The 19,652-nt window shown below is 45.1% G+C and overlaps 1 protein-coding gene across 2 annotated transcripts in view; it reads right to left on the bottom strand.

Moving 5' to 3' along the window:
- The window catches only part of SLC24A3 (solute carrier family 24 member 3), a 496,602-nt gene that overhangs the window by 33,933 nt on the left and 443,017 nt on the right, over positions 1–19,652 (bottom strand). For both annotated transcript variants that reach the window (XM_007961268.3, XM_073008630.1), the window contains exons 9-12: positions 14,585–14,638; positions 8,205–8,338; positions 5,829–5,989; positions 4,791–5,052 (exon numbers count right to left, since the gene is read on the bottom strand). In XM_007961268.3, the coding sequence (XP_007959459.2) occupies positions 4,791–5,052; positions 5,829–5,989; positions 8,205–8,338; positions 14,585–14,638 (611 nt within the window). The remainder of the gene's footprint in view (positions 1–4,790; positions 5,053–5,828; positions 5,990–8,204; positions 8,339–14,584; positions 14,639–19,652) is intronic.

The raw sequence follows: 19,652 nt of genomic DNA, 5'->3' as shown, positions 1-19,652 counted from the left end.
GATTTTGAGGAACAAAGACAGTCAAATAATGATTACCCACATTTTAGCTGGTCTTAATTTTCCTTCTTTTTTTTTTTTGGAGACAGAGTCTCACTCTTTTGCCCAGGCTGGAGTGCAGTGGTGTGATCTCAGCTTACTGCAACCTTCGCCTCCCAGGTTCAAGTGATTCTCCTGCCTCAGTCTCCCGAGTAGCTGGGATTACAGGCGTGCGCCACTATGCCCAGCTAATTTTTGTATTTTTAGTAGAGACGGGGTTTCGCCATGTTGGCCAGGCTGGTCTTGAACTCCTGAACTCAGGTGATCCACATCTTCCCTTTGCCTCCCAAAGTTCTGGGATTACAGGTGTGAGCCACCGCGCCCAGCCCTTAATTTCCATTTCTGAATAAAGGGGTTAAAAAGGTTTCCTTTCCTCTTTGAGTCAACAACATTTCTGGACATTTTTTCCATCTTCTGCTCTATTACCATTGGGTCAAAATAGAGCAGCAAAGGGGATAGGTTTACTCTTCATTCATTCATTTAATACATATTTGTTGAATGCCCTCTATGGCATTTTGTGCCGGGCTGACTGCTGCTGGTGCTGGGGGTTCAGCCGGGCTGACTGCTGCAGGTGCTGGGGGTACAGCAATGAATTAAGGGAAAAAACTTCCCTGCACATGGACCTGATGTGCTGGTGATTACCTGATTTCACAAAAGTCAGCTAGCAACTGAGAGCTGAAGCCAGGGGCCTGAGCCGGGCCCATAAGCATGATAGTATCCCTTTGGGTTGGACTTGGCTTTAGCAAGCAAAAAGACTTATTTCAAAATTATGTTCCTCAGTCAGTTTTAAGAAATCTGAATTCTATCAGACAGAGAAAAAGTTATTGCACAGTATTTTAGACCTAGACCTAAATATATGCATTTGTTCCGATAATATAGGCAATAAAAATGTACACTGTTTTAAGGTAAAAAATATAGAAAAATATAATTTTGCTTTGGAAAAGCCTACTTATATTACGGTGTATTTCCTTCTAGTTTTTCTTTCCCATGGAAATGTGTTTACCTATATACACATGAAAAGGTTTCTTTTGCTGTCTGTCAACCATAAGGCTTTCTTCACCCAAGAGATAACAACAGCTGCACGTTTATATGCATGTATGTGCATATATCAAGTGTAGGAGTATATAATATATATATATTATGTGCATATAACCTATAATATAGTATATACATATATAAACATAAATATGTAAATATCTGTGCATATATTATATATGTATACAATATATTAAGTGTATACAGTACACATGCGCATGTTAATATATCAATCTTAAATTGCACACTGTACATATATGTACATATATGAACTCACAAACAGTATTCACATACTCCTAAATAATTACTTTCTTGGTAATCATCATACCCACTCTAGTCAAGTCCTGAGAAAAGAAAGCACTGCGGCTGGGTGGCGGAAACACAAGGTACTCACGCCTTGCAGGACGACTATGAGAAAGAAAAATGTCCTCATCGTGTGGGCGGACCCTTTTCAGGCCACAGGAACTTGACTTGATAGGAACCCATCTTGGGGCTCCCAGAACTGACTCCCGGGCTTCTCGATGCCCTCTGCTGGCCAGAAGCACCCCTCAGGCTTCTCACCGGTAAGTAGAGGCCTGTCTGCCCCCGCAAGGGGCCTGGCTGGGCATTCAGTTCCCTTGCCTTAAAATGGAGTTCCTAATTCTGGGCCCGGGATTCCTTAGCAGCTGGTAGAGGGGAAGAGACAGTCGTAATTGGGGGAGTTCACTCTTTTCAAAGGCAGACCCGGGCTCTGAATCAGGCTTTCCCGCATCTTAGAAGAACTGGGATGATCGCTGAGTGCCTCTAGGTCTCTAGCCCCTCGGTGCTCCAAGTGTGGCACACAGACCAGCAGCGTCAGTGTCGCAGGATGCGGGGGGTTCTTGATTAGCAATGCAGACTTGGGCCTCACCCTAGACCTCCTGAATCAGAACGTGCATTTCATTAAGGAAGCCCAAGTGAGAAGGGCTGGTAGAGAAGAACTTGGAATTCTGCTTTCTATCTTGGCAGCTGGGGGTCCTTGAATGACATGGAGACCCCACGGGATGCTATGACCACACAGAATATCATCTCCTCTCTCTTGCCTGTGCTTCAAGAAGGACACGGGAGGGGATGTGGGGTTCCTGAGCCTCAGGTGCAGCATTTCTTGGGGTGAGATGCCTGCAGCCACGTCTCCTAATACACAGGAGCCCAGAAGGTGTGGCTGGAAGGTCTGAGGCCTCCATCATCTGCAACCTAATTACAGTGAGACAGAGGGTTGGGAGCAGGAGTTTCAAAGACCTTGAAATCCCACGGTGAGCTCTCATCCAGAAGAGAAATATGGAACCAAGGATCTGAAGGGGGCGCTGGGTCCCAGTCAGTAACGAGGTCCAGGCACTGGGCCAGACTTGGTCTCATCTCACACACACATCTTTCACTGTCCCCTGGAGGGTGCACTTGGGGATTCTGGGCTCCCAAGATGCTAACATAGAACTTGGTCACTTACAGACCTTCCACTGGCTTGACTGTTTCTTTAATTAGTGAAAGAGTTTAGCAAAATAAGCATTACTGGAGCTTGGTTATGGCCAGCCAATGGTGGACTCTGAAAACAGGGGTTGAGTAGGCGGAATTCTAGACATGAGTCCCTAAGATTCTCAGGGTCTGTGAGTGGGATGAGCTATCAGCCTCGTGACTCTGCTGTGTTGTATGGCATAGTTGACCTTTAGGTAGAGAGATTGTGCAGGTACCTGATCTAGTTGCAAAGAGTTCTCAAAAGCAAAAGGGGAGCCAGAGAGATTAGGAATGATGATGGGAAGAGGTTCACACATCCAGGTGAAGGTGGAGGGGCTCCGTGGCTTTCAGGAACAGTGGGACATCCCCAGCTGACAGCCATCAAGGAGCTGTACAGCCATGGTGAACCGGTGCCTGGTAATGATTTATCCCAGGGCCTCTGCAAAGGAATGGAGCCCTGGCTACACCTTCATTATGGCCTGTGAGACTAAGAATCCAGCTGGACTTCTGACCTACAGAACTGTAAGCTAATCAGTGGGTCTTGTTTTGAGCTGCAAAATATATGGTATTTTGTTAGGCGGCAACAGAAAATGAATGGAAGGGTTTAAAAGGGAGGAAAGGAGTGTTTTTTGTCATTTAATTCTTAAGATGTTTCTGTCTTGGTTGATGGAAAAGGTTGCCAAGAAATATATCCGATGGTGGCAAAATGGATAAAGGACGAGTGTACATTTTTTCTATAAAGATAATGTACTAACAAGTGATGATTCAGCTTTGGGTGGGAGGTGAGGGAATGGGGGGTTATAGGAATGTGGATGAATATTTTCTGATTCGTTTTGGTAAGTTCTTGATGAGGTTGACATCTTGGGTGCCCTGAGTGGGCACAGGGCGGCTCTGATTCAAGTTTTACTTGCTGTCCTCTGGACAGAAAGGAGCTCCCCTGGAGCACAGCAAGACCCTGCATCTGAAATTAACACAGGACTCTGACACTCAGCACCATGTCCTACCACTAAATGGGCTTTCAGGTGGATCAAACGTTTCCTCAGATAATCCTGCACATTCAAACATCCCAAGGAGGTTGCTGCACATGTATACTGAGCCTCACACACTTGACAGTCAATGTGAATCAGACTAGTGTACGCTTCCCTGAAACAGCCAGAAGCTTCTGGAAGGTCCAGCAAATAGGCAGAATTCCTTGGGCTTGGTCCACCTGCTCCGATAATGGGTGGGGTGGGGTGAAACAGTTTCTGGAACAACCAAGTCCTTGTTGGAGGCAGCAGTTGGGAGAGGAGGACACTGCCCTGGCGACTGAGGTCCTGAAAGCTTCTTCAGGGCTTGGCGTCCACCAGGGCTGACCTTGGCAGGACAGCTCTCCTGGCGAGGTGCAATGGGATGGGTGGAGGTGAGTGATGTGCCTCTCCTTTTGTGCACCAAACTGCCTTGCCCACAAGGGTCATGGGCATTTCCTCCTTCATACCAAAAATTCCTGCAGAACAGCTAAGTAAGATAAGACCATCCCCTGAAACCAGCCCAACTGTCCCATAGAACTGATGTTTATAGTTTCTTTTGAATTAATATAAAAACTGACTCTCAGCTTTAAAACTTGAGAAACGTTCATTTGTCTTCTCTGAGCTCTTTTCTCAGGAAATGGACCATTAGGCCTCCCAGATGGCATCAAGGAACTGAAACTCACCAGATCGTTGTGTCTGGACAATGAGGAGTCAGATCTCTCCTTCATCGTGATGCCTGATGGACTGTCTACTTCCTGCGGAGCAACTCCTCTTCCTTACTTCTCCCTAATTCCTATTTGCCGGAAGGTAGCTACATTCCTTCCCTGCTATATAAATCCCCAATTGCAGTTGCTCAGTGAGATGGATTTGAGACTGATCTCCTATATCCTCGGCTGCAGCTCCTGATTAAAGCCTTTTTCCCTGGCAATATTCGTTGTCTCAGTGACTGGCTTTCTGTGTACTGATGAGCAGGACCTAGACCAAATCCCTGGCAGTTCAGTAATACTTGTACAAAACACAGCTGATTAAAGAGCTCACATTTCAACCAATGATCATGGACCCCCATCTTGGCCATCTTTGAACTTCTACAACAAAGTCCTGCCCAAAGAAGACTTGATATACATATTCTCATGTTCATACAGAGATTTTAAAAAATTGAATGGTAAAAAGATCATTCAAGTCAGGGGCATCTACTCAGTGGCTCAAAATAGCTCCCAACCCCAGCCCAGACATAGAACCTCTTACAGGGGGGGTCGAATGGCGTGTATGGTCCTTCATCATCATCTTCGTCCTCCTCTTCCTCCTCGTCATTCTCATTGTCCTCATTTTCATTTTCTGTTTCGTTGCCAGCCTCAGCCACAACATCGTCCCTCCGTGTCCCATTCACGCCCCTGTCTGGGGCACTGCTGGGCCCTGTCCCATTCTCCACAGTGTGCTTAATTGGGATTTTGATGGCCACCTCGGATTCCCCGTTGGTATAAGCCCTGCTGTTTATCAATCTTTGTCTCTGGAAAGAGAAAGGTGCACTCTTACCACGGTCAGCGGGATTGCAAATACCTTACACTCAGAACACGAACTGTTGGGATTTTTTCCTGGCAGCTGATGAGATGCTTCCAGAAGACCCTGGAGTCAAGTTTTAAGGGGCCTCTCAATGTGATAACCAACTCCAGACAACGTCCTTCTGGGAGGAAAGATTAATTTTTGCAAATTTCAATTTGCAAATTAGAATTTGCAAATCCCTTTAGAGGAAAATTCCTGTGTCTGGGATGTGCAGTTCCTTGATACACTGTGTACTGTGGTGTCATCTTTCTTCCCCAGACTGCCGGAGTTCCTGGGTCCCTATGTGAGAAAGCTGAACAACTGTGTTTGGACTAGTGTATCAATAAGGCTACACTCCAGAAAAGGAATGCACAGCAAAATTCAAGTTAGGGACTCTGTATTACTTTAAACTAAGGTAACCCTTAGTTAGCAACAATTTCTGTGCAAGTTTACGTCAGGGAGCTTTATTCAAATGGAACAATAGAAGAAAAATGTGGGTGAAAGGGAGAAGGAACAGGGGAGTTTTCTATATAAATGGGAATTAGTCCATGTCTCAACACGTGGAGGGAATAGCAAGGGCCAGATACATAGCTGGCCCAGGGAACTAAGATTGGGAAATGGCTGAGGGATGCTGCGGTGTTAAACTTTGAGTTAGGTGCTTCTTCTTTCAAACAAGAAACGTTCTCTCTTTCCCAGAGTTTCCCACCCCTGTCCAGTGTCAGTGGACAGTGCTTTCCAAGGTACCTCATTGATCAACATGCGACTGGCCATGGAGAGCCGGGTCTTGGGGGGAAAGTGGCTGGTGATCATGATTCGAAGGCCAGCCTCAGAGAAGGAAAGCTGGTGTGGGTAGGCCGACAGCAGCTCGTCCACCATGATCACTGATGCTTTACGGTGGAAATTTGCTAGGGAAATGGAAAACATAAGGTAAAATAACATTGAAGCCAGGAACAGGAAAGAGGCATTCATTTATTCTTCCTTCCCTTCCTTTCTCTTCCTCCCTTCTTTCCTCCCATCCATTCACCCATCCATCCATCCATCCATCGATCCATTCATCCACTCTTCTTTCTTTATTTCTTCCTTCCTTCCACCGATTAATCCATTCATTCTTCTTTCCATCCATCCAACTCACCTATCCACCCATCCATCCACTCTTCTTTCCTTATTCCTTCTTTCCTTCCTTCTTTCCATTCATCCAGCCAGCCAGGAAGGGTTGCAGTGAGCAAATTTTGCACAAGTCAAAATCTCCTTTCCATGGGTGTTAATGTTAAATCTTTTGAAAGGACTTGAAACAATTTAAGCATCATTCATTGACATGGTAAGAATTAATGATACCATAAGAGAATTCCTCCTTGTCCTCAAAGGATTCTTTTCCCACCACTCAGATCTGGGGCACAGAGAAGACTCTAAGAACTTTGTACCCTATATGCCCTTCAAATGTCAGCAATATTCATCCTGAGCTGTTAAATGCTACTGGATTGATGTTAGTGCAGTTCTGCACTGGGGGACATGGTGGTGAAAAGTACACATTCCCTCAGTGCAGTCTATGAGCAGAGCTGACAAGGGGTGGGTGAGTTGTTCATGTTACAGAGAACCGAGGTCAGAAGGGTGCTTGGGACAAATCCTGTGTGATAATTCACCAGAAGGCCTAAAAAAATGTTGCACGAAGGGTCCAGCTCCCTCTCTGTGAATGAGCACTATATGCACACAGCTCAAGGGTACTTGGCTGCAGCCTCTTGTAGTACTAGCTCCTGTTTTCCAAGCCACTAAAGCATGAAGGGATCTCTGGAAACACTGGCTAATCCTAGGTAGCTCTCTTTGGCATAGTCTTTTTATGGTTATAAACTACCCAGAAGAGAATAAACTCAATAAAATCCTCATGTGAAATGGTACTAAATCACTTAAGTCATTTGTTAAACATATGTATAATCATTCACAAAAATATATCAAATATTTAATTTTGAAAATCTAATAATGATGCAGTGATGTCAGAGATATGTTCGAAAATAACCCATAGATGTATTTGAAAATAACCTTTCTAATTTCTTTTTTTTTCCTTCCTGCAAAGCAACCATATGGGAACAAGAAAAAATAAACTCTTACATTTCAAGAGAAAAGTTTAAAAAATTAAATAAAAAAACACATTCCAGGCAAAATTCAATGATTATTTTCTGAGTTCCTCTAAGAAAAAATACTATATATTTGAGAGTGCCATATTATTTCCCTTAGTATCGCAGCTGTTTTGTAACACTCGATTGAATATAAGAATTACTTTGAAGGGGAAGGTACTTTTCTATTTCTATTTGCAGCTTGAAAACTGAGTTAGTGTAGCCTTAAAGTGAATTTGGATCTAGTAATACACTAATAACACCTGTCATTTATAGAGCATTGCACTAAACTCTTATACATATTTATCTGCTTTGCTTATTACAAAAATGATTCTCATATTTCAGAAGAGAAAATTGAGGCTCAAGAGGTTATATAACCTGCTTCATAGTCACACAGCCAAAATGGGACAGAACCGGTATCTCAGAACCTAGGGTCTCCTTTCCTTTGCCATCCTGTTCTCTGCAGCACTCCCAGCAAATGTGTTGCCTGAAAATTTCCAGGGGGCTTTCTGAGCTCCAACGGGCTTACCAGGTATGAGATGGCTCCATGACATTGTAGCAAAAGGGAGGGTTGGAGGACTGGAAACTTCTGCTCTATCTTGGGGCAGGGAGTGTCTTCTCAAGGCCAGCTAGGACACCCCATGTGTGGCTATGACAGTGGGCAGATGGGCTCATATTCTAGCACTTTCTTCTCGCACACAGTATCCCCTTGGTTACCTTTCTTTTCTTTTCTTTTCTTTTTTTTTTTTGAGATAGGGTCTGGCTCTGTTGTCCTGACTAGACTACAGTAGAGCAATCTTGGCTCTCTGCAACCTCTGCCTCCTGAGTTCAAGTGATTCTCGTGCCTTGGCCTCTCATGCAGCTTGGAATACAGGTTTGGGCCACCATTCCCAGTTAATTTTGTTGTATTTTTAGTAAATATGGGGTTTTGCCATGTTGGCCAGGCTGATCTTGAACTCCTGACCTCAAGTGATCCTGCTGCCTTGGCCCCCACAGTGCTCTCCTTGGTTACCTTTCTTAAGTAGCACCACAGTTGCGTCGCAGTTGCTGCTGTCATCAATTTCAGCATTGTTGGCCAATCCGTTGACCATGTTCCCGGCACCTTTTGTCCTCCTCTCAAAGCACTGATGTATGCAAGCGTTATATCTGAGCAAAGTAACAAGTGGGCAGAGTCCATCAGTGTTTGCCATTCTGCCATGTCTCAGCTCCCACCGAGTGCTCCTGGGAGTTCTCCCAGTCTGCATGTACAGTCCCCAGGGCTCAAGTTATTATTGTTCTAATTTTCTCAACCCATTCCCCCTCAGAATATACAACCTGTCCCATTTCCCAATTTATGAACAAATGGTAGGTGAAAAGAAAACCACCATTATAGAAATAAACCAGATCACACTGCTTACTTTGCAACCTCTTTCATGCCAGTGGAGGCCTCTCTGGGATTGAGCTCCCCTTCTCAGTCTGCACACAGAAGGACTGTGCTAAGACTCAGTGGGATGGTCAAGGTCTACCTCCTCTGGGCCACATCTCCAGGGCCTTTGTAATCAGGGACCAGTTTTTTGGAAGAAGGAGAAGCTGCCTCATCCACACCACTCCCCAGGAGCAGTGACTGTGTGTCACGGTCTATGTGCTACAGGTCGGTTGGCCGTCTAGGTCTCTATGTCTTTGGTTTCCTGAGGTCATGGATTGGGATTCTGCAAATTTCTATGACTATCGTGCCTGAGTTCCAGATCCAGTGGGCCCTTGGCTTTATGAAAACTTCTAGGCAAGGATCCTCCCGAATGATCAAGTGAATACATTGTGCAGTGTTCCTTACATGCCCCAGCAGGCTCAGGTGGGAAGGGAAGAAGCTTGTACAAGTTCCAAGGGTGGTTTTTTGCAAGTAAATGTTCCAGTCTCCCTAGCTTTAGTATGAGAAGATTCCCACAGAGGAATTCTAGAAAACTCATAAAAACTCATGGGCAAAGACAGCCAGGTACAGTTTCCAGGTCACAGAAGGCTGCTACTGCTTTTCCCCACTCCATCATTTACTGGCCATGGGGCAGCTCACTGGGGACCTCCAGTTTAACCTCCAGCTTCCCATAGGAATGGCAGCTAGGCATGGTGACCCTAAGTTGACAGCTGGAAGGCCACTCAACCTGGCCATGGGATGGCTCACTGGGGACCTCCAGTTTGACCTCCAGCCTCCCATAGGAATGGCAGCTAGGCACGGTGACCCTAAGTTGCCAGCTGGAAGGCCACTCAACCTATGTTTCTCTTCCCCTCCTCAACTCTTTCGCTGCTACAGACATGAAGCTCTCTGGATTCCCTCCCAGCTATCTACCTTGCCCCTGATTCTTCAGTGGGGGCAGCTCTAGGGTGGCCGGCTTATGGCAACAAGACCTCAGAGAGACGAAGAGGCCCTCTGTAGCTGGACCGTCTCATCCATGAGTTCTTTCCTGTACTCTCTAGGAACATGCAGTTACTACATTGCATAAGAGAGAACAGAAAACCAGTCAAAGTGACGGGTGCCATTTGTAGTTCATAAGACATGAAGCATAGAATTAGAACAGCACTATTTTGCAACCCAAATGAAATAATGGATCCAGATACTGAGCACTGATGGCTGCCAACATTACAGAGAGAGAAAGGCAGACATCGCCGTGCCTCCTGATGATGGAACTCACCACCACTTGGGACATAGTCTAGCCCGAATCAGATCAATTACAGACATACAGGAAACACAGAGGCCAAGGGAACAGACTGCACCACAGCATGGGATATAATCAACACCTTTCAACTGTGGGCAACTCTGCAGAGCAAACAGCCAAACTTCATCAAAGAACAAAGTGCAAGGAAAATGCACACACACACACACACATGCACATACAGACACTCACACAGAGACACACAGACACAGAGACACACACACACAGACACACAGAGACACACACACACACACAGACACACAAAGAGACACACACACAGACACACACACACACCCCGAACACACAGACACACACACAGACACACACAGACGTACAGAGAGAGACACACACACACAGACACAGACACACACACATAGACACCCAGATATGCACACACAGACACACACACAGACACAGAGGCCAAGGGAACAGACTGTGCCACATCATGGGATGTAATCAACACTTTCCAACCGTGGGCAACTCTGCAGAGCAAACAGCCAAACTTCATTAAAGAACAAAGTGCAAGGAAAATGCACACACACACACATGCACACACACATATGCACACACACATATATGCACACACACACAGACACAGCAACCAGTCAAGGGCCACCAATTCTAATGAGTGGAATTTATTTGAATTCTCATTTTTAAAATTTTATGATATTCATGAAACTAAAAGAAAACAATCAAAAAGACATTTGTGAGGCCACTGAAAATTTGAACACTGGGTATTTTAGGATATTAAGGAATTAGTATTAATTTTAGGTACGATGATAATGTTGTGGTTATGTTACAGAAAATAGTCCTTTTAGAATCCTAAAAGAGTATCCAGCTATGTCTAGAGAAGTCCAGATGTATACTGGAATTTTTGTGGATGAACTAGTATGATGTCTGGGACTTCAAAATTATAGAAGAAAAGGGAAGTGAATATAGTGTGGATGGGGCAACTGTGGGTTGATGGTTTCTGGGGCTGGTGATGAGTGCGTGGACTTCATTATACTATTCTGTTGACTCTTGTATATATTCAAAATTCCCGTTAGTGAAAAGACCTCCATGCCTTGCCCCATAGGGCGACAGGGAAAGAGGCGGTGTTTCTGTCATCTTGACTTTCTTTCCCTGAAAGAAATATTGACTTGCATAAAGGTTGCTTTTTTTTTTTTTTTTTTTTTGAAACAGGGTCTTGCTACGCTGCTGAGGTTAGTCTCAAACTCCTAGCCTCGAGCAATCCTCTCACTCTGGCTTCCTGAATAGTTGGGATCACAGGCATGCACCACAGGGCCCAGTGATTAGGTTTTGCTTTTAAAGTACAAAAGCAAACCCATGTATTATACATTTATCAGGGTTTAGAGAACAGGATAATAATACTACACAGTGAGGGCTTTCTTGAAACTGGATGCAGAGTTAAACTAAGCTTATCTTAGCTTGACAGCTTAACTAAGCTGTCGCATTCCGTTCTCATGGAATATATATAATAATAGTAGAAATTATTATTAATCTTTTTTTTGCAGAAGAGGAAACTGAGATTCAAGATGGCTGAATAACTTGGCTGAGGTCCCACGGCTGTCAGTGGCAGGGGGCTCCACTGTCAGGGCCGAATGTGAGGCACTGGTTCTTAACCACCAGCACACATAACCCATCTAGGTAACAAATCCCAGAGCAGCGACCCGGGATGTACAGAAATCAATCCGTGCCAAGGCCAGGCATGCTTCATGCTCCCTGAAGGTTTCTACCAACCTGGACAATCTGAAATTGCTTTCTGACCTTCAGATAGAATGTTTAAAGTCCTTTAAAAACTCTCCACCTAGGACGCTGCTGACGATTTTAATATATGCTGGTGTGTGTGTGTTTTTTTTAACTACTGTTGCTGTTTTATATTTTTAATTGAATGTTTCAAATTTTGTGCTTGCACCCTGAAGCTATTTTATTGTGAAGCATGCAATTTTATAAATCAGATTTGATAAAACCCAATGATTAAAGCCTCTGATTGCAGAGGGGGATGGCTAAAGAGCAGAGATTTCAATTTAGAACTTAGGACCAGAATTTATGCAGAAAATTTCATGAGCACAGTAGCTTCCATTCCCGGTTTTGTTTGTATCCTGCTGGTTTGAACAGCTGGAATGTTGGTAAAAGTGAGGCATCAGCAGAAACACACCTCATTAGCTTCCACATTTGGTATGGTTTGGGGAAGAGGAGAGGATGTGTTCGCTGTTGTATCTTACTGTCCACGTGTTCTGCCAGCAACTCATGGGCTTCAAGGTGGCTTAGAAAGGGGAGCAGGGGCCATAGGATGCATGACAGCAAAATTCCTCAACTCTCCTTCCCTCTGGTCACATCTGTTTTTCAAGAATACTTAACTCTGTGAAGCCCCTAGTGAATTCATTTTGAAACATACTTTCTTGAAAATTAAGATTCAAGACCCAAGATTAATGTTGGGCATAAAGCAGACACTGTATGGTGATTCTTCCAGAAAAATCAACTAATCCACTTTTGGGAGCTCAATCAGACCCTCAAAATGTTAAAAAATCGAAACAATGCACTAGAAAACAACAAAGGAAGATGTGTGAGTATACACACAGACAGCAGTTTGAGGCTTCCCCACTTGGCACTGATTTGCTCTATAGCTTTGCTGTTTGAGGCAAAGAGGCATAAGATGGGTGCTCTGATCTTTAAAGTCTTTTCCTTTGGGGGCTGGAAACTTTGGAAAGGCTTTGGGTCAACTCTGGCTTTCGTGAGAGCTCATCTGTCGGTATGTGACTTCACGGTGTGTGACTTCTGGTTTCTTCATTAGTCACCTTATGGTACCAGGATATGTATGAGTAAGGTCCTACTCTAGGAACGCCCTTCTCCACTAAGCTCCAGATGTGCTTGCTCCTGTGATATTTGCCAATGTCCACTTGATTTCTCTCAACAAGCGTCTCAGTCACTGGTCACTAGAATTAACTTTTGTCAGGCCTCAATAATAAGAAACCTTAACATGTCAGTTCCAGACTGCTACCTGATATGTCCAAACTGGCCACTGTTGATGGATTTCTACTTTCTTGCCCCTAGAGAAGGCAGTCACTCCTACAGCTACATATGCTGGGGAAACATGGGCTAATTGAGAGGAAAAGAAGCTGCTCCCACAGGGGTGGGCAGCTGTAGCATAGAACATCTCTGCATTATTTATAACCTCCTCATCCCAGTGATGCCTGGCAAAAAGATGAACCAGCAGGCTCACAACCATGGTGCTTACATGGTGCTTACAACTTAGAGCATGGGAAACACTGGCCATATACTTTTTTTTTTTCAATGAGATGGAGTCTCGCTCTGTCACCCAGGCTGGCATGGTGGCGTGATCTCAGCTCACGGCAACCTCTGCCTCCCAGGTTCCAGAGATTCTCCTGCCTCCTCCAAAGTAGCTGGGATTACAGGTGCGCACCACCACACCTGGCTAATTTTTGTGTTTTTAGTAGAGACAGGATTTCACCATGTTGGCCAGGTTGGTCACGAACTCCTGATTTCAAGTGATCTGCTCACTTTGGCCTCCCAAAGTGCTGAGATTACAGGCATGAGCCACCGCGCCTGGCAAATTCTTGATATAAATAAGCTACCCCAGCTCCAGGAGAGAAAAGAACACATGACATGGTGGTTTCAAAATATATCAACAGTTCTTTGACGCTCTTCCCTTCACTAGGTGATGCCAGCCCCTTGAGTGTGGACTGGACTTAGTGACTCACTTCTAATAAACAGAATGCGGTAGAAGTAATGGCAAGTGACTTCTGGGATATTACAAAAGGTGTTGCAGGGCCCTTCTTGCTCTCTGCTTGAATCACTTGCTCTGGAGGAAGCCACTCAAGCAGCTCTAAGGAGGAGCCCACGTGGTGAGAAACTGAGCCTGCCAGTCAAGAGCCAGCATCACTTGAAGGCAGGTTCTCTCACACCTGTCCGGTACATGATGGCAGCTCTGGCTGACTTCTTACCTGTAACCTCATGAGAGACTCTGAGCTAGAACCTTGCAGTTAAGCTGCTCCCGGATTCCTAACTCTCAGATAATGTGTGAGATAATACATGTTTGTGCTTTTAAGCCACTAAGTTTTGGGATAGTTTGCTATGCAGCAGTGGGTGACTAATACCACACAAATAATGGAAGTCCACAGATATTTGATCCATGATTTCAGTTGTCTCTTAACTAACTCTTCATCAGTTACCTCACGATAATTCCATGCCAGGATATGTTTGATGAAGGTCCTACCCTAGGAATTCCTTCCACAAGCAAGCCCTAGATACTGGGTCTACACAGACCACCAGAGGGCTGGCTCATGTTGGCCGCCATATTGAGTAGACTGGCAGCAGACTACCTTGCATCTTCCCTCACCCTCTATGCAGTGTAACGTATCGAGTTGTATCTCCTTTGTGTTAAGAAAGAGAGTGAAGAAACCTCCCAGAGCTAGGCTGCCAGATCCTGAAGAGAGATTAGGGGTTCTAGAGAGTTCTCAAGTGAAACATTGAAGCTTTGAGTTTATCATCGTATATGGGCTGGAAGGGTCACTACAATTGATACTAATCAAAATTATAGTGATTCACAACAGTCTGGCAGGGAGTCAAGTGACTGTGATGATACACACCGAAAACCAGTCAGATACCCACCCCAACCCTCTTCCCATGTCATCACATAATGTGGAATGCACGAAACAGTTTTGGAAAAGAAATGAAGAATTTTACTTACTTCATGATGACAATGTAGATAAGATACATCAGCACAAGGACTAAAGACTCCCACCTGCATGTAAACCAAGAACAGTTAAAGACAGTCATAGACATCTGTGAAACTCACCTGCCCCCTTTTTAAAGACACATTTGATGCAAACGGCCAGGATAGTAAGGAGAAGGCAGACGTCGCCAGTGATGGACACTTCCTGGTCTAGAGACATTCTCTATGCTGCATAAGGCTGTCAACCATCTTTCTCTTCTCTCCTCATCTAAAGGGAAAATGCCCCTTCCTTTCTGTTATTTGTCACCTAAAAGAGCTCTTCGAAAGCAACAAGACTTTCATACATGTTGCTGAATATAGGTCAATATGTATACATCTGGCCTCAGCTTAATCATTCACTGAAACTATTCAGATATATTTACAAGGGGAAACTAAAATTAGAGGAATTGACGGGGGTGCCTGAGGGATTGTTGGATATACAGGAGCCAGGCCAAAAGGGTAGAGGGGGAGAGAGAGGCAGGCAGGCGGACAGATGGAACCTGGGCAGGGAAAGTACCAGCCGAAGAGAAAGAAGGAATAAGTGGGAAGACATTCCACAGGAAGAAAAGAAAAACCCACTGGAATGCGCCTTGAGCTTCTAATAGTCTGAATACTTCTGTTTTCTTTATCTTAGTGGCTAACAACTAAAAACAAGGAACTTGTTTTCCCGGTTTCGCTTTAGCTACAGGATTAAATTGGCTCATTGAGGGAGTAATTTTGGCTTCAACGGTAGGTTACTGGAGAATGGTCAGATGAGGAAACTCCAGGTTATATCCATCCTTCCTTTTCTCTTTTCAAATTCCATGTCTAGAAGCTGATCCGAGAGAAATATTTGGTCAAATGTGAAAAGGACACATACACAAGGGTTTTTCTTGCAGCAGTGTTTATAAAAAAGTGAAAAGCTGGAAAGAGGCCAGATGGTTGTAAAATGGGGCACTGGGTACATAAATGATAAGTATGTTCATCTATCTATTAAGAATGATTATGCAGCCTGGGCACGGTGACCCGCTCCTGTAATCCCAGCACTTTGGGAGGCCGAGGGGAAAGGATCACTTAAGTCCCCAAGTTCCAGAACAGTCTGAGCAACATAACAAGATCCAGTCTCCAGAAAAATAATTAAAAAATTAGCCAGGTGTGGTGGTGTGCCCCAGGAGTCTCAGCTACTTGGGGAGGCTGAGGTGGGAGGATTGCTTGAGCTCAGGAGATGAAGGCTGCAGTGAGCTAGGATCACACCACTGTACCGCAGCCTGGGCGACAGAGTAAAACCCTTTCTTCCTTCTCCCCTCCAAAACAAATTATGCAAAGATGTATGTAATTATTCTAGAAAGTGCTCAGGATGCACTATCGAGAGAGGAAATCAGGGTATCCAAGCCCTTTCAATTTCCGCCACATTTCTCAGCTTCTTTCATGGCAAAACTTCTTAAAGGGCTGTGCACACTGCATTTCAGTGCCTCTCATTCAGCTGGCAAATTTCTGTAGCCTAACTTCCACACCCACCGATCTCTTGAATCACCTGTCAAGGGCACCAGTGATTTCCATCCACACCAATCCAAGAATGAGTGGGTGGTTGTCCGTCATCCTGTTCCATTTCTTGGTAGCATCTGATCGTCTGCTTCCTTCCTGCCCCCAGCTTCTCCTTCTCCATCTCCTTTGCCTCCTTCACTCCTTCAGTTCATCCTCTCATTATTGGGCCATCTTTATTGCCTATGTTTTCTCCCTAGGTGACCTCATCCTGACCGATTGCTATAAACACCTAATATGTGATAATGACCCCCAATTTACACATCCATGCCACACCTCTCTCCAGCCCCAGATTCATATATCGGGCCTCTGCACCTGGAAGTCTAAATGTCTATCAGAACAGAATTCTTCATTTTTACTTCCTAGCCTCCTTGAAAAAAAAAAAAAATGGGCTTTGTCATTTCAGTCAACTGTACCACTCCCTGCCCAGTCAAGCCTAGAATCTGGAAATCAATAAGAAGCACTCCCTTTTCCTCACTCCCATATTCATCAGACTCTGTGACTCAAGTATTTCATCAGTCAGCAATTCTTTCCTCTCTACTGCGCCCTCCTTATGTTATTTTCACTTCAACCTCTGAACTGGTTTCCTTGATACTATGGGAGCATGTCACTGCACTTCTTAAAATCTTCACTTACTTCCCAAAACGCGTAAGAAAAAAATGAAAGTTTCCTTTTACCTTGCAAATCCTGGCCTTTTCTTGTGTTTCCAAGTTGTCCTGTGTCCTGTCTGTGCCCCACCTCACTGGCCTTTCATTTGCACACAGCCATCTCCTTCCCTCTCCCAGAACCTTTGCACTGAATGTTCTTTGGACCAGGAATGGCTTTCTCTTCACTCCTTTGCTGGCCCCTTTTATCCTGCAGATACCAGCTTTTAAATATCACCTCCTCCAAGCAATTTTCCTTGCCTGCCCCTGCCCAACTTTCTCTCACATGACCCTGTTTATGTTCTTTAAACCTCTGAGCAGTCTGTGATTATCTTGTTTATATATTTATTACTCATTTATTATCTAACACACACCTGTTTCTAGCAGTCACTTGACACCACTCCTCACACCTGACACCTTCCCTGGTATCTGGTGTCTCATTTTCCAGAGATTTAAAATGCTGACAGCTGATTTCTCCCCACACAGACACCCTCAGGTCTTGCCCACTTGCCTCTTCTCCCCAGCACAAAGCAACCCTCAGCTCATCTGTGCGGGTGACACTCCCTCCAAACATCAATCTTCAGTTGCAAAACGCCTCCAGTGGCCTGAACATGGTTCTTATCTCATTGAAACCAATGTACACATAGCATACACTTCATGGTGAAAAGTAAGATTCATTCACAGCCCATTCATTTGGAAGGAAAGGACTCCCAGGATCTGAAGGGATGTCACGTTATTGCTTGGATGCATTTTAATAGATTCAGCGAGAAGTCACCAGAAAATGAATCAACTTTAATGAAATATTGTAGTCAGATTGAATTAAGTCCAGCACTTTCTAAACAGGTCTATGTATGCTGTTTCTAATTCTTTCAGATCTTTTCAATTTTTTACTCATCAAAAGCCCTTCTGTTGCAATATTCAAACCAGGTTCTCTTTGGCCATTTTGCAGAGATGCCTGTAGGATGAGATTCCTTGCTTTCGTTGACATTTCAAGTTTGCTCTGTTGGCGTTCAGACACAGGACTCACCAGGCGTTCTCCCCAGTGAACTCAGTGGGCTCTAGGAGGCCTCTGTGCGCCCCACCTACTGTTCCTTGTGCATTTTTGACCTGATTGAGTTTGGATCATCAAGCCTTGGCCAATGCTCTTCAGGACCCCTTCTCCCCACCCCCTCTTCCCAGTGTGATGAGCCTCTCCATGTGGCCCCATAGTTACATGTCAAGGTTCTGCATCCCTCCAGCCTGACAGAGCTCCAGGTCAGGCCAGCTCTGGTTTTGTATGACATGTTTCCCTGGTGTAGAGGAGGTGCTTAGGAAGCATCCAGACCTCGGAAGTCACTCAGCTTTCCTTGGTCCCCTTTCTCGCCCTTTCACCTAGGACGCTGTGCACCTTCTCCTCTTTCCTCCTGAGCACACCTCACCTGCTGTCCTCTGAGGATCCTGTTCTGTGGCTGATCCAGGTTTGTTTCTTCCCTCCCCAAGCTTCCATTTTGAATCATTTTCAATGGATCCCTGATTCTCACCAAAGACGGCTCCTTGTCAGACGTGAGGACTGCTCCTCTCCTCACCTGGGTACACCGTTTGCTCAGGTTTCCTGAGCATACCCCTGAACAGCAAACGCTGTTCTCCAGCCCCACCGGGAAGAGTTTCCAGGTTGCAATCCCACGGTCTCTTTTCTCTCCCAAAGTCACAGCTTTGGACTCAAAAGAAGAAACCAAACCATCGCCCTGCATTCTTTAGTTTTCTTGTTGGGTCTTCAGACTCCCTGGAGGCACATTCCAAATTCCTTCCAGCAACATTATGGGCCTTGCTCTGTGAGTCGAGCGTACATCCTAATAGCTGGGCCTCTGACATTTTTTTTTTCTTTTTTTTGAGACGGAGTCTCGCTCTGTCGCCCAGGCTGGAGTGCAGTGACACAATCTTGGCTCACAGCAACCTCCGCCTCCAAGGTTCAAGCTATTCTCCAGCCTCAGCCTCCCGAGCAGCTGGGACTACAGGCATGCATCACCACACCTGCCTAATTTTTGTATTTTTAGTAGAGACGGGTTTTCACCATATTGGCCAGACTGGTCTCAAACTCCCAACCTCAAGTGATCTGCCTGCCTCAGCCTCCCAAAGAGCTGGGATTACAGGCTTGAGCCACCATGCCCAGCCCAGCTGATGCTTCCTATTTCAATGTCTTTTAGCGCATAGGCACCTAACCGAAAAGTACTCACCACTATTCCCCTGCCTCTTCCCTGCTAAGGGAACACCAACCACTAGTTCGAGGCAGCATATGGAGCCCTTCTGATCTCAAAGAGGGTGTGCCTTGCCCCTAGGCCCTGAGGATGAATCATGGTTGGTCTAAAGTGGTCATTCTAATCTCCCTGGCTGCTTAGTGGTCAAGGCAGACCCTGCAGTCACCAAAGAGATGCAAGGTGGAAGTGTGCCCAAAAGAACAACAGTGCCCCCTTCTTCCTCCCTCCTGCCTTCAGGATGAACTTGGTGGCTGCGACTGCAGCAGCCATCTTGGGACCATTAAGCAAAGGTCAGGGGAAATGCAGAGCCACGGCACCATGTACATCCGGGGCACTGATACGTAAGAAAAATACACCACTATGTTTTCAATATGCTGTAGCTGGTTCTTCTAGTACCTGATACTAAAATCATTCCTGACTAACTGTCAACTGCCATTTTTTGACTGAATGTGACTTCCTGCAGAAGGCTGCTTCAGGAATGGTGAAAGAATATGAGCTGTATGACAGGGGTCCTTTGTCCTGGTATATTTGTATTTAACAAAGCTCACTTCCTCTTAAAGAGTACTGTAGTTTCAAAATAAACACAATTGAAATTTGTTTCCTTTTGAGGATTTTGGGGATTGAACTGGTTACCTGCCTTGAAAT

This window comes from Chlorocebus sabaeus, chromosome 2 (assembly GCF_047675955.1).
Source record: "Chlorocebus sabaeus isolate Y175 chromosome 2, mChlSab1.0.hap1, whole genome shotgun sequence".
Taxonomy (NCBI): Eukaryota; Metazoa; Chordata; class Mammalia; order Primates; family Cercopithecidae; genus Chlorocebus; species Chlorocebus sabaeus.
Note: the sequence above shows the minus strand (reverse complement) of the source record. Positions and strands in the feature narration are given on the sequence as shown.